Below are 25,225 nucleotides of genomic sequence, written 5' to 3' on the forward strand. Positions count from 1 at the left end.
GAGCTGTCATAGCTGATACAACTAACGTACCTAGTCCCCCACCACTATCGTCATACTCAGTTGGTTCAATCAAACAAGACTAACGTTTAGTATTTAGTAAGAGTAATGGTCTCTATGATCCGTCTTAAACGATGTAAAATAGTCGGTAGATTCATCTTTATTGTGCTATCTTTCCTTTTTATATTGTCTGTGTTGTTTGGATCGAATCTTATCGAGCTGGGAGCGAAGACTTCAAGAGAAAAACAAGGTAAGCTCTTAGTACATGTAGCATGCCTAGTAGCTTACCACGCTACACAAGACTTAGATCATCATTATTTATTATAAGTCTTATATACCGTTGTAAGCTTAAAGCTTCCTCATGCTAATAGGCTGTTGGAACAAATATTGGAATTATTTCCCCCTTTGCTGTTTCAGAATTATCTAGGTTTCAAACATGAATCGATACACGTAATTAATGATCCATATATGAAAATTACTTAACATGTTGATATTATGTCTTCAAATTCTCTAAACATTAACGTCTTTAAAAAACCGTGAATAAATTTTGGATTATTTTTATAGTAGTACTATTACTTATCTGTTTTAATGCTTCGTTTTCAATTTCTCTCTTAATTCTATCTTTAAGATTAGATGTCAGCAAAAATCAAACAAAATCGAAATTTGCTGGCAACAGTCAAAAAATCGATTTCGCTTATGTTCAAGTATAAGGTAGACATATAGCCAAAACAAATCGTGGTATACTTCGTTTTTTGAAATATGGCTTTATTTCCGAGAAAAACGAGGAAATCCAATTTGTGCATAATTGACCCTCTGAGAGGGCCAAAATATCATCCAACTTCAAAGAGATCAAAATACCCAAAACAATCACTTTACTCACGATTAGAACATTGTTTTAACTTCTCAATTTCTAAATATCGACGTTTTAGTAATGTTTAATAAACGAGCAGGAGTGTTTTATCGGGTATAAAACACGAGGCGCAGCCGAGTGGTTTTAGACCCGATAAACCACGATCTGCGAGATTATTGAACGGCTTAGAAAACTTATGATGTTTGTTCTCATTGTGTACCGATTTTTTACGAAATGAACCAAGTTTGATAGAGAAAATCCAAGTTAAAGTTTATGCAAATGAAGACGAATCTTTATCAGATATAAAATCACCTTCATGGTCATGATTTCTATTGTGTTTTCTTCATGAATTATTAATGAGTTTTCTAATTTTATATAGCACATGGTTTAAATATTTTTTGAAAGTTCTTTATATTTGATGACATGCCAAAGTAGCTTGGTAATAAAAAAATTTTCACCAACATAAATTTATTGGAAAATAATAAAATTTCAGATTTAAAGTCAAGACAATGTTAAAAAAAGTTTTTCAACAATCAAGTCCATACACATTTTTGCAAAGGCACGCGAGGCAGTTGAAGTTGGGTGATATTTTGGCTCTCTCAGAGGGTCAATTATGCACAAATGGGATCTCCTTGTTTTTCTCGGAAATAAAGCGATATTTTGGCAAATGAAGTATACCACGGTTTATATCGCATCAAGGTCTGCCTAATACTAAAATATGAGCAAATTCAATTTTTCGACTGTTGCCAGCGTATGTTCGATTTTTGCTGACATCCTCTCTTAAGGCGAATGCTCTCTCTCTCTCCCTAGCTGTGTGTTAATTTAATTATTTTTCTTCTTTTTGTTATTGCACTCTCATTAAAGCAGGATGTATAAAGCTTCTAAAACGTCCCCCCCAAATTTTTTCTGAGTTTCTGCTTATCAGTATTAAAATTTAAATGATTTTGTACAATTTACTTATCTGCAATCTAAAAAATATCCTTGTAGAGCATCAGATTACACGACCTAAAAGTTTTGCATGTTTCTAACCTTGATGTAGTAGCCATGTAAATCATGCAGATTACTTACAGTAGTGACACACTAATTATAACAGGACAAAGAGAGTTTAAAGATTAAAAAAAACTTTAGCCAATTATGCGAGGAAAATCAATATTGTATTGACCTAAGACAATCACAACCTTTCGATTCATTCATGTTCAAAAATTCATGAATAATTATTGAGCATTTAGACTTTATCAGGTCTTTCCAATCCATCATGTGCATGGATCTTGATACCCGGTAAACACTCAATATTCTTAAAGCAAGCCCAGGGAATTTTTGGAGTCATTCAATGAACTCGTAGATTGTGTGTTTTCAGGACTAAAATCACGAGGCATATGGCCTCTTGGTTTTAAACCTGATAAAAAACTCTTGCTCGTTTAATTTATTAAACAGTTTTTTTTCTTAGATATGTAGGCTTCATTATTATATGCTTGCTCCTGATTGTGGTAAAGTTTGATTTCTTTGTTATTTCACTCTATGTCATGATTGGTTATCTTTCTCCAAGTGGACTGCACATAACTAGATAGGCCTGTAGCCAGCTAGGTCAAAAGTATTTGGGAAAGGAAGGGGGGGGAGGGGGGGGATTAGGTCAGAAATATTGGGGGAGGGGGGCTATTCTAAAATGCCCTACGTAGATGATGATCTATATATTGTTTGTAATGGCATTTTTTATGGCTGCTAAGAATAGATATTGCAAAGCCTTGTGATATCAAAATGTGGAAAAACATTTCAAATAATGCTTCGATTACATGGAATAGCTGTATATATATACACACATATATATACACTGTATATATATATATGGCAAGCAAGTCTCAACAGTCAGTCAGTCAGTAGGTCTGTAAGTGAGTGTGTGAGTGAGTGAGTGAGTGAGTGAGTGAGTGAGTTAGTACATCAGTCAATTTGTCTGAAGTCAGACAATCAGTCAGTCAGTCAGCCAGTCAGTCAGTCAGCCAGTCAGTCAGCTAGTGATCACTCAGTCAGTCTGTCTGTCTGGAGTCAGTCTATATTTTACCTTCAAAGTGCAATGCTTGCTGGTCGAACAACTTCATTATTTAAATATACTGTCAACTGTATTATTTTTTAGCAGTTGTGCATATACTTAACATAATAATTAATTGCATATCCATTTGCTTGTTGTTTAGATGAAGCAACATTACCAAACATTTTGCAGCGTCTAGAAAACCTTGAGAGAAAAGTTTCACAAACATATGAAGTACGTGATAAACTGGTATTACCTGGAAGTAGAGAAAACCAAAAGAAAGGTAAAATCCCTCAATGTTATCATGCAGAAGGCTGAACTAGGTCAGCTGGGTTAAGGCTAACTCAAAGATCCCTGACACAACCTCTAGGCTGATCTAAGTCACAGATTTTAAAAAATGTCAGGTTTAGGATAACAAAAGAGCCTGTATATAAGAGCAAGGAAAGTTATCTATAATTAAAATCAAGGGAAAGACAATATTTTTTATCACAGTATTTGTTTACTGTATACTAAACATGCAATATGCCAAGTCCAATAAAATTGTACATAGACTTAGTTAACAATGAAAACATTGAACTAAAATGTCCATTTTATTATTTCACAGATGTTGTTGCAATAAAAGAGAGGAAATGTGTGATACCAAATGACTGGAGACATCCCTTCTGTGCTCACAAAGTTAAGGTATGATTTACAATCAATACTAATGGTCATACAGATTATCAAATCCTGGTATCACAAAGTATTTCTGTGATTTGTAAGTGTCTCACAAGCAATATTGTTTGCCTCAGTCTGCCTTTACATCAGCAAATAATTATTGCTCGCTTGCCACTAGCAAATCACAAATGTTTCTCAACTTAAATGTCCAATGATTGCTTATCATAATTTTTTTTAATATTTTGTATTATTGGTTTTCACCTACGTCATCAAGAATTTCAAAAGCGTAAATTCGCATTATAATGAAATAGAAGTTTTATGTAATGTTTAATAAACGAGCAGGAGTGTTTTATCGGGTATAAAACACGAGGCGCAGCCGAGTGGTTTTAGACCCGATAAAACACGATCTGCGAGATTATTGAACGGCTTAGAAAACTTATGATGTTTGTTCTCATTGTGTACCGATTTTTTTACGAAATGAACCAAGTTTGATAGAGAAAATCCAAGTTAAAGTTTATGCAAATGAAGACGAATCTTTATCAGATATAAAATCACCTTCATGGTCATGATTTCTATTGTGTTTTCTTCATGAATTATTAATGAGTTTTCTAAATTCTTGTAAAGCAGTCCAATCTACATATGCTGACCAAATTTTAAGGCTGTAAAGCATTTCGTTGCGGAACTATAGGCGAGTAAACATGACGCAATTTTTGGTTAAAATGTATGGAGCGGCCATCTTGGTGTTCCAAGTTTGTACACCATCATGGCGGACAAAATTCCAAAGACTTAAAATGATGGAATATTTAATATGTTTGACAATATCTCAATTAAAAATACTTTAAATGGATATTTTAAACGTGTCTAAGAGAAAATCTTTCAACTAAAGTAAATTATTTCAATATTTTCATCGCTATTGAGAGAGAGGTGACGGTATTGCGTGACACAAACTCAACCTTCATAACTCGGGAACCAAACATCGAAATGACTCGAGATTTTTTCTTGTGACTTATAACACTGACTTCTAAAACATGCTTGAGAAATGTCTTTATACGATCTAAAATTTAGATTTTGATGTTTTGATGACGTCATGTGAAAACCAGCAATAGCAGCTAGTCCATGTTCTTATACAGGTAGTCCACATACTGTTTTTTATACAATTATCACCTTGCATGATAAGCAAGCAACTTCTGATTGGTTGAGAACTATGCTGTATAACACTCTAAGCATACAGTCCTTTGATTAAACGTTGTTGTTTGATCGGCTTCATCCCTACGCGCCTACACTGAAAAGAATTGTGGGGATAATTAATTCACAGTTACTATAGCTGCCGCATATGTTATCTAACACATCTTGAGCTCGCTGTTTTCGATCCTATTTAATTTGCTAAAACCATGCCTCAAGCATAGGGCGAAGATTTAAACTGGCAAGCAGTTTGGATGACACAAGTTCTGGGTAATTTACCCATTATCCTTTTCAGTCTAGGCGCGTAGAGATGATCCGATCAGCGACAACGTTTAGTCAAAGGACTGTATTTGCAATGCACCTCTCTGGCATGGTGCAAAAGTCATCTGCACACGCAGCCTGCTTCTTCATTAATAATAATGATGATAATAATAATAATAATAATAATAGTAATAATAATAATAATAATTCAATACTTATTGTGCCTCATTATTCATTAATATTCATGATTTTTTTCAACTTTTCTTTTAAGTGGATCAAGGCTTTATGGCAGAAAAGTACAGATTGTTACATTGATGAGCATCATATTATACCTTCAGAGGACTGCACTATTCTCAAGTTTTTGAGTGAGGTAATAATAATATCAATAAGTGCCTAATGAGGCCCTGTTAAGCTGGGTAAATACTGACAAGCACCATGACCTTTTAACAACATGCATAAGAGCCAGGAACTAGTGACAAATGAAAGACTGCTCTAATCATGATTACTAACACCAAGGCCCTGTTAGGGGAAACTCCTGACAAGTGACATGATGGCCTTGTAACTGCAACACGAGAACCGCAAACTAGCGACAAACAAAAGACTGCATGCTGTAATAATAAATACCAACACCAGGGCCTTTAGGAGTAAATCCTGACAAGCTACATGATGGCCTAATGTAACAGCAACATGAGAGCCACAAAATAGTGAAGAAAGACAGACTGCTAGCTTAATGAAATTACTAACAGTGAGGCCCTATTAGTAGTAAATTCTGAAATTAGGCAGTTTTGTTAAATTTAGACAGAGGTATTTCATACTAGTAAACACGCATGTCCATTTCCATATGCCCACATGTGCATAAAAGTATATATCTCGTCAAGTATATAATATTAGTAAGGACCTTTATTATTATTGTCAAACTCATTAATAATTCATGAGGAAAACAACAGAAATCCTGACCATGAAGAGTGTTGTAAATCTGATACAAAATTGTGTTCATTTGCATAAACCTTAAGCTGGATTTTCTTGGCCAGATTCATTTTAATTTTGAAATTTTTTTAGTGAAACACAAAGGAACTAACCTAGATGTTTGACAAGCAATCTACAGTATTTGTGTCCGTGTTGTATCCGATATATCTGATACAACACAGCCACTCATACTGTAATTATTACTTAATTTTTATGACTTAATATATGTTTTTGTTTCTGGTTTCCAGGCAGAGGCATGGTGTCCATTACTTCCTGGAAGAGAGAAACCTGATCCACTGTTATCAAGAAAGAAGGTAACAATTATATCATGTGTTGAAAAATATTGTTTATTATAAGATAAGGTTTTCGTGCATCTTGAATTCAATACTTTCTTGATACACTCTACTCTTTCTTGTCCTTTTATCTGTCCCTCAGTCTGTCCGTCAAGCATCCATCATCCATCTATCCCATCCATCCATCCATCCATAGTCCATATTGCACTTGTCCATCATCCATTCATTTGTCCGTTTGTCTCTCCCTCCGTCTGTTTGTCAAGCATCCATTATCCATCTACATATCCCATCCATCCATCCATAGTCCACATTGCACTTGTCCATCATCCATTTATATATCCATTCATTTGTCTGCCCTCCCACCATCCATGGCTATTCCTAGGTGTGTCACTAGTTGTCAGTTTTCACACTATATTACCACTGATATATCTTCTCTAAATATGTTTTAAACTTAGGCCACAATACGCACAGATATAGAAGGACTTCTGAAGTGGTTCAAAGATGATAAATGGTCATGGATGCGAGAACGTGCTACCCGATTCTGGCCTTACTGGGTAGAGGGAGCCAAAGCTTTGAGAAAGCGTAAACCAGAAATAGAAAAACGAGCAGCTCAAAGAGTACGTAAGCCATTGCTTTAGTCATTTAGTGTGCCTTTTATTCATATTGTGTAGTTCCAGTATTTAGTCACCCATGAAGGAATTCAAATTTTCCTAAAGACACACCCCTAACGCTGGAAATTTCAACGGTCTTCCACACAAATTCTGTAATTTTTTCTTTATCTGACCCCCTCCCCCCTCTGCCCACTCCCCACAAATCCCAAATTCCTCTGTGGAGGGTGTGTGTGTGTGGGGGGGGGGGGAGGAGGGGGATGTTGGTAATTTCTGGAACTATTTTTTTGTTTTTTGTATGTGTTGATCGTTGGTTGGTGGGTCGGTCATAGTTATAGAGTCAATCAGTTGGTCTTTCAGAAAATCAGTCATTTGGTTAAAGGGTTCTTATTTTGGTACATACCAACCACTATTTCTTTTCTAGACTCTTCTCTTTATGGGCACGTTTTCTGTAGAGCCACGTTTCTTCGAGTATGCATACCATGGAGGACCACTTGGGGAGTTAGTACAGTGGACTGATTTAATTTGCTCGCTCTACATTCTGGGTCATGACCTAGATATTAGTGCAAACACAGATGACCTGAAAAAGTAAGAATTCTTAGCCGTTTGCGTTTGCATTACAGTGCATTGTGGGTATGTTATGTTATAGGAGACAAAAAAGACGCCATCTTGGAAATATATTGTCCCTTAAAACAACAGCCCCATGATGCACTCATGTGCCAACGTGACCTAGTTTTTTCCCCTACCTCGGAACAGGTAATAAACTTCATCACTTGACCCTTTCCAAATTTGCTTGAGTGACCATGCAACAATGATCGAGGTTGGATTTACTGTAGGTAATTCAATATTCACTTGGAACCATTGTTTATGGTCGCTGACGCAAATTAAGGTCTCTTCCTATTCACAATGATTCATTGGTTATAGTGCTCAAACGACCACATCAGCAACACTGTAATTTTTTATCATGTCATCATCACATCCTTATCAATATGCATCCTCATCATCATCATCATCACAATCATCACCATTACCATCAAATTAGTGATCAACATGTGATCATCTTCACCTTCACCATCATCATCATTATTATCATCATCATCATCATTATTATTATTATAAACATATGCATAAAGCCCTTCTGATATTTCAAAACATATCCTCAGTCTCCCATTCCCAAACTACAGTCTTTTAGTAGACTACTGTAGATATTATATTAGCTCCCACTAATTGTTATGAAAGAAAATCCTCCCCCCCCCCCCCCTCCCCTCTTTACAATTCGCTATGACGCTTCATATTAAAGTATGTTTTTTGGTTCTAGAAGGCTGAATGTTCCCAAATTAAAAAATTGTGCAAGCGCTTCTAGAGACGATGACTATGACCAAATATTCACTGATTATAATGGGCATAAGCTGATAGCGTTTGCTGTAGGGCCAAACCATTCACAATACAGGTACGAGTACCACCCTGTTGTTACATTTCATTGCTCTTTTGTCATCAATCATCAATATAGAATGATTTTCCTCTTACAGTGAGACCGTTAGGCTAAGGTAAAAAAATAAAATAAAAATCTTATATTCAAGTGTCTAGTCGTTCTAACGCTTTCGCATTGATTGGGGACACTTTTCACTCACGCACACTAGGACTGCTTTCAATGCTCTATGCACACAACGCTCAACTCATATATGTTGATATTTGAAAACGAACTTCACATGAGCCGAACCTAATTGAAACAATGGATAACATGGGGTCTTCTGTGATGTCACAATGTTCGGCTCATGAAGTTCGACGTTTGACATGAGCCTTAGTAGAGTATTAGAGGTTAGTAAAACTATTGTTTTCTTTTGTCTCTATTTGACTTTTATACACTAACTACTAGAAACTGTTTCACGTCGGTTTGAGGAAAATCAATGTAAATCTCATAGTCTTTTTATCAGTCTTCAAGTAAGGAGAAAGCACTGCACGACGTCATGTGCCATCAACTTGAGAATATTATATTGCTTGATATCAGATCATTTGAATGAAACGCGTGAATCTCATTAAGATTTTTCAGTAAGGGGTAAACACTGCTAGTCATTTGTTAGAGCAGTTTTCGTATGACTGTGAAAAGCTCAGTGCCGGAAGCGTGAGGTGCCGTGACCGTGATACTTTCTAGAATTTTAATTGGCTGATTTTTTTCACGCGCAATGTGATTGGTCTGGCATTGCCGTGACCTTGGCGTGACCGTGCCCACTCCGTGTTTATGGGTATTTGATTGGATGAAGAGCAAATTCTCGTGCAATGTGATTGGTCTGGCGTATCCCTAGCCGTGTCATGGCCGTGTTCGTGCCGTGAATTTTTCACAGTCATACGAAAACTGCACTATGAACCTAGGAGTATTATATTGCTTGGAACAGTAATTTCGCGCGCATGGGCTAGAGTCCCGTACGAGTGTTCGTCGATATTCTACGTTTGCTTAAAGGTGAATATTTTGCATATAATCCTTGACAGGTGCAAGATACGGATTTTAGATTCATTTGGCACGGACGCGGAGTTTAACTTTGCTGAATATTCCGAGCCAATTCCTGGTGGCAGGTCACCCTGGGCAAATGCTGACGTCAATCTTCGCCAGATCTTTACAATGTTTCGTGAGTATCGATAGTTTTAGATCATACGACGTATGTTCCTCTCTTCCTTACGACACGGGGTTCCCGAGCGCCAAACAAAGTAAAAGAAAAGAATGAACGCTATGAAGAAGGCTTGCAGGTGGAAAAATCAACCAAGTTCAGTTCAAATATCATGTAGAACAAAGAAGAACAAATTCAAATATTTATTGTTGAAAAAGATATTTATTTGTTATTCATTTTATGTTTTGTAGCCCACAGTCCCGATAACTCGTTTTTGGGTTTTGTTGTGGATTCGCCTGTGAACGACACAAAGGTGAAGAAAGTAGAGAAGAAGAGCAAGAAACCTATAGGTCTTGTCTACGGTAAAGAAGCACGGTTTTGGAAGGTAAGACACATAGATGGTACTAGTTTGCTGGACGACTGGCTGGACGACTATGTTTGTCTCGGGAAGTCCTCAATACAAGGGTTCTCTTTAACTAAAGTGGCTATTATGAAAACAAACAATTAAGAACTAGATATCCACTTTGCATGCATTGATTCACTGCTCAAAGTCAAAGCGCTCTATCTTAGCTATTAGGTACGAATTTAAAAAATGCTTTAAAATTACCAACTACCTTTATGGCTCGAGTGAATTCTTTGTTTAACCAGTGAACAGATGTATGGAAGATGGGACTCGTCAATGTGGTTCTCCTCTGTTACCCACAATCCCATGCCTTGGGGCCGGTACGCAGGCTAATTAATATACCGTCTGATGATATTGTGTAGACACATGTTCCAAGTAAATTGTATTGAAGGAATAGAAAACGCGCGCGCGTGCTGTGTGCAGTTATAAAGAACGCGGGGATTGGCAGAACACGAGAAAAGTGCTAGGAGAAGCACGATGCGTAGCGGAGTGCTTCTTGACACTTCTCGAGTGTTCTACCAATCCCCAAATGCTTTATAACTCCACACAGCGCAGCAAGCAAGTTTTTTATTTCTTTTATAAAATGCAAAGGGCGCTTGTGTGCTGTGTGCTCTCATAAAGCACTCGCTTCCAACAAATCAGAATGCGAGATGTATAACAGTTATTTTATAATTTTGTATTCTACAGGGTCATAAAGACTACCTTGACACACTGAGCAAGTATCTAGAAATGCATGCCACAACTTCGGGTCCGGTAAGTCAGTGCTAAAGATTGATTTCTGTAAAGTGTTACATGCTTCTGCCAAAGAAAAATACGGTAAATTTCGACTTCGATGGTGCGCGCTCTACCAAGATCCATAAAAAGAGCGGAAAATTTTGACTTCCAGTAAGTGATTCACGCGTAGGTATAACAAAAAGAGAAAACACAGTAAAAATTGTGACTTCTATTAAATGGTGCGCGGTCTACCAAGATCCATAAAAAGAGCGGGAATTTTTGACTTCCAGTAAATGATTCACGCGTACGTATAACAAAGGAAGAAAACACAGTTAAAATTGTGACTTCTAGTAAATGGTGCGCTGTCTACCAAGATCCATAAAAAGAGCGGGAATTTTTGACTTCCAGTAAATGATTCACGCGTACGTATAACAAAGGGAGAAAACACAGTAAAAATTGTGACTTCTAGTAAATGGTGCGCTGTCTACCAAGATCCGTAAAAAGAGCGGGAATTTTTGACTTCCAGTAAATGATTCACGCGTAGGTATAACAAAGGAAGAAAACACAGTTAAAATTGTGACTTCTGGTAAATGGTGTGCTGTCTACCAAGATCCATAAAAAGAGCGGGAATTTTTGACTTCCAGTAAATGATTCACGCGTAGGTATAACAAAGGAAGAAAACACAGTAAAAATTGTGACTTCCGGTAAATGGTATGCTCGTCTACCAATAGACGTTGGTTTACGAGTCCGGCGGATCGCAAAAACCGCAAAAATAAAATTAGAATTGTTTTCAATTATTTGATCTCCGCTTGAAACGATAAGAACTTTGAACAACATATCCTACGAGGAAGACTTCAAACGTAAAAGACTGTATTTAAGGAAAAGGCGGGAACTTCTTACGGGTAAATGGTACGCGCGTCTAGCAACTTGAAAAAAGCGGGAAGTTTTGACTATTTCTGATTAACGCGCGTGTACCGGGGGGGGGGGGGGGGGGGGGGAAAGAGAGAAATAAAGAGAGAAAATAAATGAAAATAAGAAAGAAAGTTAATCAGCTGCTTTTAAATCCTAGGAAGGTGATCTCAAAAGCTTGCCTGATTACGTCATTAACCATGGAATCCTTAAAGGTGGTGATCTACAAAAACTACTCGATCAATCAAAGGTATTTATAATGAAGCGTTACAGTAAGTTGGTCCTTCGTCTGGTGACAAGTAAGAAAAGCAAAAATATCTTCTTGGAATGCGAGCTATTTATATAGTCCCCTTCACAGTTCCCTGCACCATCTTGAAAGGTAGCCGTGCCTTTGCATCGAAGCGAGACGAACGGTGAGTTTGCATGTTGCATGTTTGATGTTGCCTGTTGCATATTGCATATTGCATGTTGCTCAACAGCTTAAGAGTGAATGTCAGTAAAAATCAAACAAAATTTGAAAATTCGAGGACACGGCCAAAAAATCGATTCGGCTTACATTTTGCCTATTGATAGGACTGGATGAGTAGGTAAAGGAAATAGGAGGGATTTGATCAAATATCTATTATTTTGAGAAATTACGAGCAAAAACGATTTCAGCCTGACTTTCGCTCAATCCGACCCAAAGCGACCTCGGTATTTAGGCGTTTTATAAGTGTTCTGTACAAACGCTAAAACAAAAGCAAATTTATTGATTGATCGCATCTATGTTAATTGGACCTAGTACAATCAAGATGTAGTAATTTCAACGGATATGAATTATTTTTGAGAAGAACGGAGGCCTTTTAAAATGACGACATGCATAGGGTGATAAATTCACCTGTAAACCACCTATCATTCGAGCAAAGAATAATGTATGTGGTATTTCATCAAAACTCTCAATATTTTCACCAGATATCCTCGAAAGGAAGTTCTTTAAGCTAAGTAAAAAAAATTCCGGGCTCTTTTTGATTTTGGCAGCATAAGCGCCCTTTAAGTTTCGCAAATATTGAGTCTTACTCCACACACTGAAATCGACAACAAACTGCATGCGCGAAAGAGGAAGTCAAATAATTGTTTTTCTAGACCGAAAAAATACTCAAAAGTACTTCTTCATACCTTAAAACGATTCCTTGGTATGTCTAGCTACTTTATATTTAACTATTTAAAATATTTTGGGAGTCAAACTGGAGTTTGAAATCCGCGCGCGGCTCGACTTTTTGGGACATAATTACGATAGTTAACTAAGTATGCTTTGGTGTATCGTAAGGTTCTGAAATGGCACATCGGTTGTGCTATAATACTAAATGAAAATAATTTATATTCAAACGTTAAGTCAAAAGTTTATTTCAGTGTCGTTTGAAGGAACTTTGCCGAGAACTTTCACCATACGACTTTTGATAAAATGCCAGTAATAATAACTTGTAGATTTCCAATTTGAATATTTAAATTCAAATTCCCCCCGATTACTTTCACTTGGTCGTCTTACAAACAAGATGTCGTGTTCCTTCAAGATCATATGCGGAGGAGAATGCGGCGCAGAAAATCGTGCGAGAAAAGCTAAAACCGTAATTCCATTAGTGTCTTGCTGTAAAGAAATAGCGAATCATAAGAAATCGCTCGATTTTTTCGGTATAGAGACTGAGGTGGACCTCATACTTGCTCGATGTGGAATGTTCAATTTATCGGGTTCAAATACTCAAGAGATGACTATTTGTCCGTCGCATCGATCAAGGCTAGGAATTGGTTGGAGAAGGACAAGGAAGTCATGCTGTATGCCCCCCTCGATTTCCAAACACGCAAGAGATTCAAGACGTGTTCCACTGGCACAAAGGGGAATCAATTTCTTTCAGTCTCGCAAAATAATGGAGATAACAAACGAGCTTATCCCTGTTGGTTCTGGTAAGCAATGAAAAACTAATTTATTTATGAGATGTTATAATTTGTTGCTGTTATGAAATGTTTACTGCTCTTATAGTGTTGGCTTGTTAGGCGATGGTATATACTGATTTAAGTCAATGGTTAATGAGTTACTAAGTGTTCATGACAGGGGTATCTCCCAATATGTTTGTGCATGTCATGCTCATAAGAATATCACTTAATAAATTTGTGATTGTTGAGACTTTTTAAATTTTTAAATTATTTGATGGTAATTTTATTTATTTATTTAGTTTTCAATAGGCCTTTTGCAACAACAGGTCACGTGACCCTAACTCCCGTTAAAAGAGACGTTGAGTCAAAATAAACATCAGCAATGGAAAAAGCACCTCAATATTAGCAAGATGGCAAAGCTTCAGCTTATAACATGTAACACAGGAGAAATGGCAATTTAATGCCATTTCTCCTATAGTCATCGTTATGAGCTAAAACTTTTGCCCTTTTAATAATATCGAGGTGCTCTTTTCATTTCTGATGTTGATTTTGACACAACTGTTCATTTTAAGGGGGTAGGGTCACGTGACCTGTTGTTGCAAAAAAAAAGGCCCATTGTCTCAGCTCTCCCACACAGTCAATAGCTGTCATTACGGTTGCAATGACTCGTTATGCATTGTATCGATCCAGTAGTCTCGCTTGAATGATCATTAAAACAAATAAGGTTCTCTCATTGTGGGGTCAACTGTAATAACAGCTAGTGGTTACCAAACTATAAGACCCGGGTACTAAGGACCTTTATCACTCAGCAGCCATGTTTATTCTTATGAGAATAAAAATCTTGTTTCATTAGCATAAATGTATTCTGAATTCCAGAATACGCGTAGTGGAATCTATTGTGTAAACCAACATGGCTGCCGCGTGAAAAAGGCCCATACTGGGCCAGACATACGGCTCTTTGTTCTGACTTTAAAAATCCGTCCAGTCACGTGGCTTTTCATGAAGATTTGCGCATGCAAAATCCGTAGAAGTCGGTTATAAATTTGCTTAGGTATATTTCCCTACTTGTTGTTGATAGGAATTTGTCCAAAATGCCGTATGTGGCTGGATAAACTACAGACTGAAGAGTTAGAAAAGTCCAAGGTAGAAGTGACGGAGTATATAGAAGAAATGACAACTAATATGGAATCCCTGAAACTGGTGAGTGAGAAAGATTTCGATTTTCAGTCTTGAATTACGTTATTGATTCGAATGTTTTTTCTTATTTGTTATCACACTGATTTGGAATTGCTTTGTTTCACAGACTCGTGTGACACCAGATTCACCAATTACTCCAAAGTGTAGAAGAGAAAGCGTATATGTGCCTTCTCGAGAAGAAGAGGAAGAGTTAGATGAAAGCGTCGAAGCTTCTAAATGTGACAATGATGATAATGATGATGATGATGATGAGCCCCGTCGACAGCTCAATGGTTTTTTACAGCTTCGAGATATAAGTCCAATTCGCGTTTCCCTATCAGTACCCTGGAATAAAGCCCACGAAAGAACGAAGCGACGCTACGTAAGAAAAGCGAAGCAATGTATTTCTGCTGTGTTAGATGTTCTTACTCCTGAAGATTCCATAAGCCTTTGGAGGGCGTTGTATGAAAATAACAATGTGGGCAAAGACGAAGAAGAAATCACACCCAAAGGTGATAAAGAACTAGAACTGCTCGAAGCCTATGCTGAAAGTTATGCAATAGCACAGCATTGGAGCACGCGGCGACAAATTCTGTCGATGATGGCTGACAAAATTACCTTCAAAGAACTTAAGCAACATATTCCTATGCTGACCCGATATCGTTACAACATAGCTCGTCGGCACAGACTGTTACATGGCCGAGCAGCACCGCTTCCAAGTTGGGAAAACAAAAGAATGAGAATTGATCCGTCTCAGTTAGAGCATTTTGTTTCTTTTATTACAAGCCCTCACGCTATCCAGGATGTTCCTTTTGGAGAGAGGCTTCTAAGATTATCTACTGGTGAGATCGTCAAAACTCCCAACGTCATCAGGACAATGATACCAGAACGTGTTGTGCAACAGTATGAGCAATACTGTAAGGAAACAGCCTTTAAGCCCATGAGCAAGCGAACACTACAGAGAGTTTTGACCGTTTGTTCTGCTTCTACTCGTACATCTCTCCAAGGACTTGATAATTTTTCAGCACAGGGAAGTGACGCCTTTGACGAGCTTGACAGCCTTGTTGACAAACTAATTGATTGTGGAAAAACTCAAATTTGGGGTAGAGACATCAAGCAACAATTACGATCATCACAACAGTACCTGAAGGGTGATTATAAGGTTGGTATCTACCGAATAGAGTAACATTCGTTGCCTGTGTAAATTTACTGAAACCTTAATTTAATCAATTGATCCGTTTAATCTCTTTTTTTAGTTGCATGTTGCTGAATCGTCGACCATTTCAGATCATTGTCGCGTTTATGCGCTTAGTGACCCGAACGACGCAGACTTCAAAGGCGATTGTGACCATCTCCACCTTGATTCATGTGCGCAATGCTCTCAGTTGAAAAACGTATTTCGCATCTTGGAAAATGAATGCGCCACTACATCATGTAGTGATGAAGAAGAGAAAAGTGACATGGTGTATGTGCTCCAACGCGCTAAAGATGCTATCTTGTCCTGGAAAGCCCATCTATTGCGATCTGTCCACCAAGATGAGGCAAAGCATTCCGTCCTAAACAAACTTGATAACAAATCTGTGCTCTTGGTACCAGACTGGGCAATGAAGTATATACCACGGAAATTCAGAGAAGCCCAGTCTGACTGGTTTGCCAAGCGTGGTCTCCCATGGCACATTACGGTTGCTGTTCGGAAGTCACAAGATAACAAGCACCTTGAGTCTACAACCATTGTTCATGTGTTTCAAAGCTGTACACAAGACAGCAGCACGGTGTCTGGCATAATGGTAGATTGTCTTCGTTTGCTGAAAAAGGAAATGCCTTACCTGGAAAAAGCGTACTATAAACAAGACAACGCTGGCTGTTATCATAGCGGAAATTCCATTGTATCTGCTAAGCTGGCTGGTGATCTTGCTGGCGTGACTATAATAAGGAATGACTTTTCGGATCCCCAGGGAGGAAAGGGGGCGTGCGATCGCCAAGCAGCCACAATTAAGGGGGCAATTGGAAGGTATGTAAATCAAGGCCATGATGTAAACAACGCTTTACAACTCAAAACTGGTATTGAATCAGGACAAGGACTAACTGGAGTTAAGGCCACCTATGTTGCTGCTACAACTGCTAGCACACTTTCATTGAAGTGGGATGGTATAAGCCTGCTAAATAACTTTGAATACGAAATGAATGGTATTCGAGTATGGAGAGCATTCAATGTTGGTCCAGGCCGATTAGTGCCTTGGGATACCTTTGGCGTATCTACTGAAAAACTCGGTGCTTTAGAAACCCTGAATTCAACATCTTTGGCATCCAACCCCGCCTTTCGAGTTGTTAGACACCGATACACCAAGAAAACTTCAAATGCAATTCAGTTTGGTGAAAATGAGGGACAAGGAGAAAAGGAAGAAGTAGAAGAAGAAGAGAAGGAAGAAGAATATGAAGAAGAAGAAGAAGAAGAAGAAGAAGAATTAGATGATGATGATGATGATGATGATAATGATGAAGCCATGTTATTTACGTGTCCAGAAGAAGGTTGTATAAAAGCATACAGCAGATTTTCTTCTCTTCAAAATCATCTTGATACAGGAAGGCACAAACGAATGCCTGAGCACGAAACCCTATACGATAAAGCAATTAAAGAATACGCCTTTAAACTGACAGAGGGAGCTACTCGAGTTCCAGACGTTCAATGTGAAGCGGTTGGTGGGAAGGAAGATTTAACTGCTCTTCTAATGGGCTGGGCCCTCAAGTCTGCGAAGAAAAAGAAGCGTTTCACATCAAAGCAGACTGCCTTCTTAACTGAGCAGTTTCAAATAGGAGGAGTCAGCGGAAGAAAAGTAGACCCCCAAGAAGTTTCCAAGGCAATGGCTGTAACCCGACGTACCGACGGAGCCCGATTATTTCCCCCAGATGAAGTGCTTACCAAACAGCAAATATCCGGTTTCTTTAGTCGCCTCTCTGCAAAGAAGCGTCTCAATTGCCCAGTTGTAATGGAAAATGACGATGAAGATATATATGCAGCAGAAACTGAAACACAATTTTCCACCTTGTGTGCCAATGTAATGATGGCGGTGCAGTTAAATCACCCGATTATTTGCTTCGATTTCAATATCTGTGAAATGGTTCAGAAGAACAAGTTATCAAAACTATGTGTAGAGGAGTTGAGGAACGTTTGCATCGAGCTTGGAGAAGATGTTGAAGACCTTTCCCAAAGAAGGAAAAAGCCCTACATTGAACGAATAAACAATATTGTCAAAAACTGTTGTCCATGTACTGCGTAAAGTCTGCATTATATTCAATCCGCACAATAGTGTTCTATACTCGACGGCGTGTAAAAGGTCGGGAGTTCGTGAAGAGTGGATTATGAAGCGGCTTGATCGTACTGAAACAAGACACCAAAAAGGTTTGCATAAAACCACGGAATCAGGAAGAGAATACTGAATCCGTACGTATCCGCACTGAATACTGAACAAATACGTAAAAAGGAATTTGAATTTAAATATTCAAATTGGAAATCTACAAGTTATTATTACTGGCATTTTATCAAAAGTCGTATGGTGAAAGTTCTCGGCAAAGTTCCTTCAAACGACACTGAAATAAACTTTTGACTTAACGTTTGAATATAAATTATTTTCATTTAGTATTATAGCACAACCGATGTGCCATTTCAGAACCTTACGATACACCAAAGCATACTTAGTTAACTATCGTAATTATGTCCCAAAAAGTCGAGCCGCGCGCGGATTTCAAACTCCAGTTTGACTCCCAAAATATTTTAAATAATTAAATATAAAGTAGCTAGACATACCAAGGAATCGTTTTAAGGTATGAAGAAGTACTTTTGAGTATTTTTTCGGTCTAGAAAAACAATTATTTGACTTCCTCTTTCGCGCATGCAGTTTGTTGTCGATTTCAGTGTGTGGAGTAAGACTCAATATTTGCGAAACTTAAAGGGCGCTTATGCTGCCAAAATCAAAAAGAGCCCGGAATTTTTTTTACTTAGCTTAAAGAACTTCCTTTCGAGGATATCTGGTGAAAATATTGAGAGTTTTGATGAAATACCACATACATTATTCTTTGCTCGAATGATAGGTGGTTTACAGGTGAATTTATCACCCTATGCATGTCGTCATTTTAAAAGGCCTCCGTTCTTCTCAAAAATAATTCATATCCGTTGAAATTACTACATCTTGATTGTACTAGGTCCAATTAACATAGATGCGATCAATCAATAAATTTGCTTTTGTTTTAGCGTTTGTACAGAACACTTATAAAACGCCTAAATACCGAGGTCGCTTTGGGTCGGATTGAGCGAAAGTCAGGCTGAAATCGTTTTTGCTCGTAATTTCTCAAAATAATAGATATTTGATCAAATCCCTCCTATTTCCTTTACCTACTCATCCAGTCCTATCAATAGGCAAAATGTAAGCCGAATCGATTTTTTGGCCGTGTCCTCGAATTTTCAAATTTTGTTTGATTTTTACTGACATTCACTCTTAAATGTATCATATTCATATGTAAATAATGTCAGCACAGAAGAATTTCTTCCTGGAAATTACACAGACAGAGTTTGGAAAAATTCCATATCGTTGTGACCTTTCGCTGATTGTATTCACATTGACGAAAGTGCATTTATTTTCTTGGTGTGAGCATTCAACATATGCAACATGGAATCAGACCTTCGCCAGCCTTTTTTTGAAATGGCTCCATACAATCCACAGTCTTTAAGATAGTACAATATCTCCCTTCAAAGTTTCCTGCGCCATATTGAAAGGAAGCCGTGCTTCACGAACGCTGAGTTTTCAATGATAGAGACATGTGAATAATTGTCCAAGGTGTTAAAAAGTTCTCTATCATTGCAAGCTCACTGCTGACCTCGCTTCGATGCAAAGGCGCGGCTACCTTTAAAGATGGCGGAGGAAACTGTGAAGGGGCACTATTAGACTAAGGTCAAACGTCGAACTTTACATGAAGAAGACCGCCTTTTTATCCATTGTTTCAATTAGGTTCGGCTCATGTGATATTCCACGATGTCCTGAGTCTTAGTTGCTATCGCTATGATATATATTTTCCCCTGATTTTTCTAGTTGTTGACGAAATGCGCTACACGCGCCTTTTTAACCACCGCTGATTTGCTCGAATATTGGCCTGTTGTGCGGGAGGTCGTGGGTTCAATTTCCAGGCAGACTAACCCACTTAAACAACATTCTACCTTACTTTTAATATCGCATCTTCATTTTCAGTCAACCGTTTTTGTTTTTTTTTCAAATGTCTCTATTTTTAGGTTTTTATTGGATTAGGCTTTCCTTACGAAGGTCCTGCGCCACTAGAAGCCATAGCTCATGGTAACATCTTCTTGAACGCTAAGGTTTGTTTAAGTTACCCTGCTAGTTTGTCGGCGTCCTGCGTCGATCATTTTTGAGGCGTTAAGACAAGCGTAAGTGTATGTGCGCCGGCGTTACTGGATTATCACTTTTGCGAACTCGGTATTTGCGAGCTGCAAGCTAAAATTTGTTTTTTCGCTGCCGCCAGTCAAAAAGTGAAAAAGGTACCGACTGATTAGTTTTGATTGACGGCAGCTAAAAGCCAATTTCACAGCAAGCCGTTGGAATGTCTGAGTTCACAGAATATTGATAATTGCCGTCACGTGACGGTGCAAAGCTTCTATAGCATTCATCAGAATAATGATGAATTTAAGTAAGCAGCTGTGAAAGCGCGCGCAGTTTATAAAAAGCAATGAAACTAGAAATAGTTGTAGAAAGTTTCACAAGTCGCGTATGTGTGCACAGTGACCCATTTCCTTGACTCTTGTCTTACATTGCAGCTAAAAACAAATAGGTTTCTTATTTTTCTTCTGTAGTTGGACCCTCCTCAGAATCGACTGAATGCTGCTTTCTTCCAACTAAAGCCTACGTTTCGTGCTGTGAGTAGATTGTATTTGACCAAAGAAGTTGTATTCCCATTGTTCCATTTCCGTGAGACATTAAACATGGATTTTATAATGCATAAATGGATTTCACTTCACTTCATTTCATTTTATTTAAATTAAAAGACAAAACGATATAATTTTGTTGCCTGCTTTGAGTGTTGGTTTCTTTAATAAATATGGACGGATGGGTGGACGCATGGACGGACGGACGGACGCACGGACAGTTTGACAGGTTGACAATGATTCAGTTCTAATTATTAACTACGGTTTATTATAAATACCAGCTTACTTCACAACATCCGTACGCAGAAACTTTTATTGGAGAGCCGCACGTATTTACAGTGGACATAAAGAATGTTAGTGTTGTTGAAAATACCATAAAGAAAATACTTAAAACGAAGGTAAGTCAAACAATTGGCCCTTTGCAGTTAACGTGTCTGATGAGCAAATATTCTTATTTTCTTTTAAATTGGTGATTCTTTTTAGCTACTTGTAAAGAACTGAATGAAACGATGCAGTTTTATTACGATCTCTCGAAACAGGTTGTAGAAAGTTTGTTTGCTTACCAGGATATTTCACCCATGGGAATCAAGATGTTCATTCATTTGCGCTCTCAGTGAATTAATCAGCACGTGATTACTGAGCTGCAAAGGGCCTATTTTATTAGCTTAATCAGCCTTTTACGAGTTAGCCTGCGAAACGGCCCTATATCCTTATCCAGTGAATAAGTCGAAACTGTTACCCAATAAATTTATCCACTGAATAAGATTTATCCGTTGGATAGCGCTATCCAGGCTTCATACACAACCGGGCCCTGATGAACATTCCACAGGAGACAGGAAATGACGTCAAATGAAACCCAGCAATTTACGATTTCGAAAAACAGTGAGCACAACACACCGAATCAAAATATGACGACCAATTTGAAGTATTATCGTTCTGGACTTACTAGCCTCGTGTTTACGTGGAAACATAATAGCGTTTCCACATGTAAAAGAGGCTAGTCAGTCCTGTACATTGGTTATTCAAATCGTCCGCCATATTTCGATTCGGGTACTGGGCGTATAGACGACCTCTACCTTGGGCGTTATGTTTACCATTACAGACCACGTATCACTGCCTAGAGAATAAGATTCTTTATTTAAGCAGTGCCCATATTCAAGATTATTCTCATGTACAACCGTTAAACAATAAAATGATACTCAAGGGAATGGCAAGTCGTCTGAAATGGGAAAAACATAACGCCCAAGGTAAAGAGGTCTGCTTGACATCTATCACGGATACGAACTTTAAGGTTTTCTCGTAACGATCTTTTTATACACTGAATGATACATAGGTGAAACCCTACCTTCCCTTAGAGTGGACACCAGAAGGAATGCTAGAGAGAATAAGCTCTTTTGCTGAAAATATGGTAAGTCAATAGCAGATATCGGAGTTACACTATATAGCCTTCAGACAATTGTTACATTTGGGTCAGTTTCTATACATTTCATTGTATTGACCCAAATGCCTCGACTTGAAACAATTGTTTGAAAGCAACAGAGTGTAACTCCGATATCTGCTATTATTCCATTGCTGTATTGTCTTTCCGTGGTTGCGCGAGAAACTGGTAACGAGTAGGACGCGTGTTGAATCATAAGACTGTCGCTTTAGAGGACGTGAAACATGACACGTGATCTAAAGTGGTGGTTTATGTTAATAGGTTGCTATGATAATTCCATTGTTTTGTGGATGCAAGAGAATATGAACTAAGAGAAGGAGTGGATGTGATTGCTCGAGATTGAATATAGCAATCACATCCACCAAGAGAATATGAACTAAGAGAAGGAGTGGATGTGATTGCTCGAGATTGAATATAGCAATCACATCCACCAAGAGAAAATTAACTAAGAGAAGGAATCTCTGGTATTCATGCTTGTAACATCATAGGCACCGTGTGATGCTATCATTAGAATCACATTTGCCATAACGCCGCCTTCTTGTTTCGTGCTCTACCCAGACAATACAACCAGACTATAGTTCTCGCGACTATTTTCCAAGATTCTACTAGTTTATATATTTTCCAGAGAATTAATGTTCACATTTTTTTGTTTCAGAAATTTTGTTATGGTTATGATAAGATATGGCCGCCTGAAGATGAATTGCAATTAATACTAGGGGACGAAGGAATATCTTGCAAAGAAGCATGTTGGAAGAAAGGTATGACATTAAACCTTCAAGGCTTATAGAACCCTGAAACAACCTCTGGGCTGATCAAAGTCAGGGCATGGCTAACTCACAGATCCAACCCTGAAACAACCTCTGGCACTCACTCATTAGGAACTGGATATGTATCTTAAGAAAGAAAATATATTTGTTGTTGTAGAAGTCTTTTTTTTTTTTCACTTTTGCTTCAGGTCTTCTTTGCGAATCCCTTTTCTTTAATAAAATAAATACAAAAGAAAGTTTTAAAGAGTAAGTATTTCAAGCAATTTAATCAATTGTCTATTATGTATTATTGTTAGACGAAGGTTTTTTTATGTATTTGTCATAAGTTTAAAGCCCCCTTCACATGTATCCGGATATTTTTGAAAACGTAGCTTTGTTATTCCGTTTCCAAAAAAGAAAGAAGTCAGAAAAAAATACTCTGAATCTTTGCTTTCCTAGCTACGTTATGGACTAGCAATGCATTTAAAATTCTACCTATTCTTTTGACGATTACCTATGGGTCAAATGGTGCAATGTGGTTACAATTCTTTTATGAAATTATAGTAAAATGATCTTTTTTCGCCGATAAACAACTGAAACTAGGACCGCCTCATCAACTACGACAATCCTTTGCGCGCGTTCCCCGAGATCACCTAGTATATTATACATTCTCAATTCACATTAATATATATATATTTTTTTCCTGCTTTGTTTCCAGATTAAGAATAGAATGTGATACCAGAGATGACCGAGGTAGCCTGGTAATGCCAGCTTATATTTCCGCTGAGAAGTCCTGTGTGTTACAGAACCATCCACTACTTTTCAGCTGTGTTGCATCTAAAGCAAAACATACTCGACTCTGCCCGTGTAGAGATTTTCAACCACAGCAAGTTGCATTATGCAAGAAGTGCACCTAGACTGTACCACAGGTAACCCATGAAAAGTTTTTAACTACAGCAAGAGACAGTTCCCTTCTGAAGGACAGGCTATTTTTATGTTAGGGTTTTTAAGCGAAGCAAAAGGAAATAGCCCACTTCTGAGATATGCTTCTTTTGTCAAGCACAAAGGTTTTAGTACGAGACAACATGCTAAACTACATGTATTCCTTTTTTGCTGTTACGTATCACTGAGCATTATGCACCGCGAAGCCTCACAATGAAACATTTTTGCGTAAGCGAAGCATATCTTGAAGTAGGCTTTTGTATACGTCATGGTGCAAGAAGTGAGCGTGATCTGTGCCACAGGAAACCCATCGCTACGCGTCGTGGTTTCCTACGCTCCTCTCGTGTTCTCCCAACATCCCGCGTGTTTTGATCAGAGTATCAAACACGGAAAACTGTTTTTGATCTGTTAAATAAAATTTATATAGAGTACAAACACTAAATGCGGGCAACATAAATATCACAAAATAGTGTTATCTTATGCTAATTCTATTGTTTTCTTTTTTTTAATTAGTGCTATTTACTACTAAATAGTGATAGAGTGCACGCACTAAAACCGTGAACATTAAATAGTACTAATATTAGTACTTAGATCTTATTAACCGAGCGGGAGGTCTGTATGGGATAATCTTGACCGAGGTCTGTACCCGACCGAGATCAAGATTATCCCGTACAGACCGACCAAGCTCGGTTGATAAGAGCTTTATTATATGACCACTTTTCATTGAAAAGGACAAAATGTTTTCGCCGTAAGATTAATATGCGATCGGACCGGTTAATACCGGAGAATCTAGACCAGTCCGCGAATCGATCTATCCAATCAGATTGCTCGATTTGCTAGTGTCCAGGCTCTAAGATTCACGGTCATATAATAATATTTCATACAGAATCCTTTGTTTTCTATTGTTTAATTATCACTATTTAGTGCAAAAAATTAGTATTTGTTTCACGGATTTAGTGTGAGCACTCTAACTATTAATATATATTCATTTATTTCTATTCATTAGTGATAACTACACATTTAGTATTTGTACTCAAGTACGAATAGAAGAGAATAAAATATAATTCAAAACTAATATGTGTAAATATTTAAGTGTGTGGAATAAAACTAAAAAAATTATGGTTGCTAACTAAAACAGTAAATAGAATTAAAAATTAAATAACTAAACTATATGATCTTAGAATTATAATTATAAAGGTCGGAAAAGTGAAGCATTACAGGGAAACTTAAATATATAACGTTGATAAATGTTGCCATTTAGCAAAGGCTTTTCTTTAAAATCCATTGTTAACGGCTCCAAAATGGCCGCCGTGTTTTCGTCTCTTGACTCCCTTGGGAATGCTTGTAACCCATCAACATCTATCTATGTATTCATATAGATTATACACTCGATTGCAGAAACGTAGTATACATTTATACAAATATCTAATGAGATGCATAATACAAAATAGCCATTTCCAACGCTTAAAACCAACTGATTTATAATCTGTACGATCTAATAGACAAGGAAATTTTTTTTTGACAGTCACTGAATGAAACAAACAATAAATAAAGCGATTTTTCTGTTTTGCATATCATTAAATATACTGAATAAATTAGATATATGTATAAATGTATACTACA

The 25,225-nt window shown here is 37.6% G+C and overlaps 2 protein-coding genes across 2 annotated transcripts; both read left to right on the forward strand.

The window, feature by feature from the left end:
- LOC116306769 (alpha-1,6-mannosylglycoprotein 6-beta-N-acetylglucosaminyltransferase A-like) lies at window positions 1–24,677 on the forward strand. Its single transcript, XM_089027164.1, has 19 exons — window positions 1–247; window positions 3,034–3,153; window positions 3,475–3,551; window positions 5,239–5,337; window positions 6,182–6,247; window positions 6,682–6,843; window positions 7,259–7,422; window positions 8,153–8,284; window positions 9,322–9,458; window positions 9,689–9,822; window positions 10,528–10,593; window positions 11,624–11,713; window positions 19,829–19,912; window positions 20,405–20,467; window positions 20,758–20,874; window positions 21,810–21,884; window positions 22,570–22,672; window positions 22,870–22,927; window positions 23,379–24,677. Exons 1-19 carry the CDS (start codon window positions 106–108, stop codon window positions 23,575–23,577), a joined length of 2,088 nt encoding a protein of 695 aa, XP_088883290.1. The 5' UTR covers window positions 1–105; the 3' UTR covers window positions 23,578–24,677.
- On the forward strand, window positions 12,911–18,125 carry LOC116290058 (uncharacterized). The gene is made up of 4 exons (XM_089027163.1): window positions 12,911–13,401; window positions 14,450–14,571; window positions 14,675–15,709; window positions 15,804–18,125. The coding sequence occupies exons 1-4, from the start codon at window positions 12,996–12,998 to the stop codon at window positions 17,823–17,825; spliced, it is 3,585 nt and encodes a 1,194-aa protein (XP_088883289.1). The 5' UTR covers window positions 12,911–12,995; the 3' UTR covers window positions 17,826–18,125.
- Window positions 24,678–25,225: the final 548 nt, after the last annotated feature.

This window comes from Actinia tenebrosa, unplaced genomic scaffold (genome assembly GCF_029948245.1).
Source record: "Actinia tenebrosa isolate PJP-AT-01 unplaced genomic scaffold, QUT_ActTen_1.0 PGA_scaffold11__36_contigs__length_13525064, whole genome shotgun sequence".
NCBI lineage: Eukaryota > Metazoa > Cnidaria > Anthozoa > Actiniaria > Actiniidae > Actinia > Actinia tenebrosa.

Excerpts from the sequence above, each read along its gene's own strand:
- LOC116306769 (XM_089027164.1), top strand. The coding sequence starts at position 106 with ATGGTCTCTATGATCCGTCTTAAACGATGTAAAATAGTCGGTAGATTC. Across the intron at positions 9,823-10,527 it reads AAGAAGCACGGTTTTGGAAG|GGTCATAAAGACTACCTTGA; the intron begins GTAAGACACATA and ends TGTATTCTACAG. Across the intron at positions 10,594-11,623 it reads ATGCCACAACTTCGGGTCCG|GAAGGTGATCTCAAAAGCTT; the intron begins GTAAGTCAGTGC and ends TTTAAATCCTAG.
- LOC116290058 (XM_089027163.1), top strand. The coding sequence starts at position 12,996 with ATGTCGTGTTCCTTCAAGATCATATGCGGAGGAGAATGCGGCGCAGAA. Across the intron at positions 13,402-14,449 it reads GCTTATCCCTGTTGGTTCTG|GAATTTGTCCAAAATGCCGT; the intron begins GTAAGCAATGAA and ends TGTTGTTGATAG. Across the intron at positions 14,572-14,674 it reads ATATGGAATCCCTGAAACTG|ACTCGTGTGACACCAGATTC; the intron begins GTGAGTGAGAAA and ends TTTGTTTCACAG.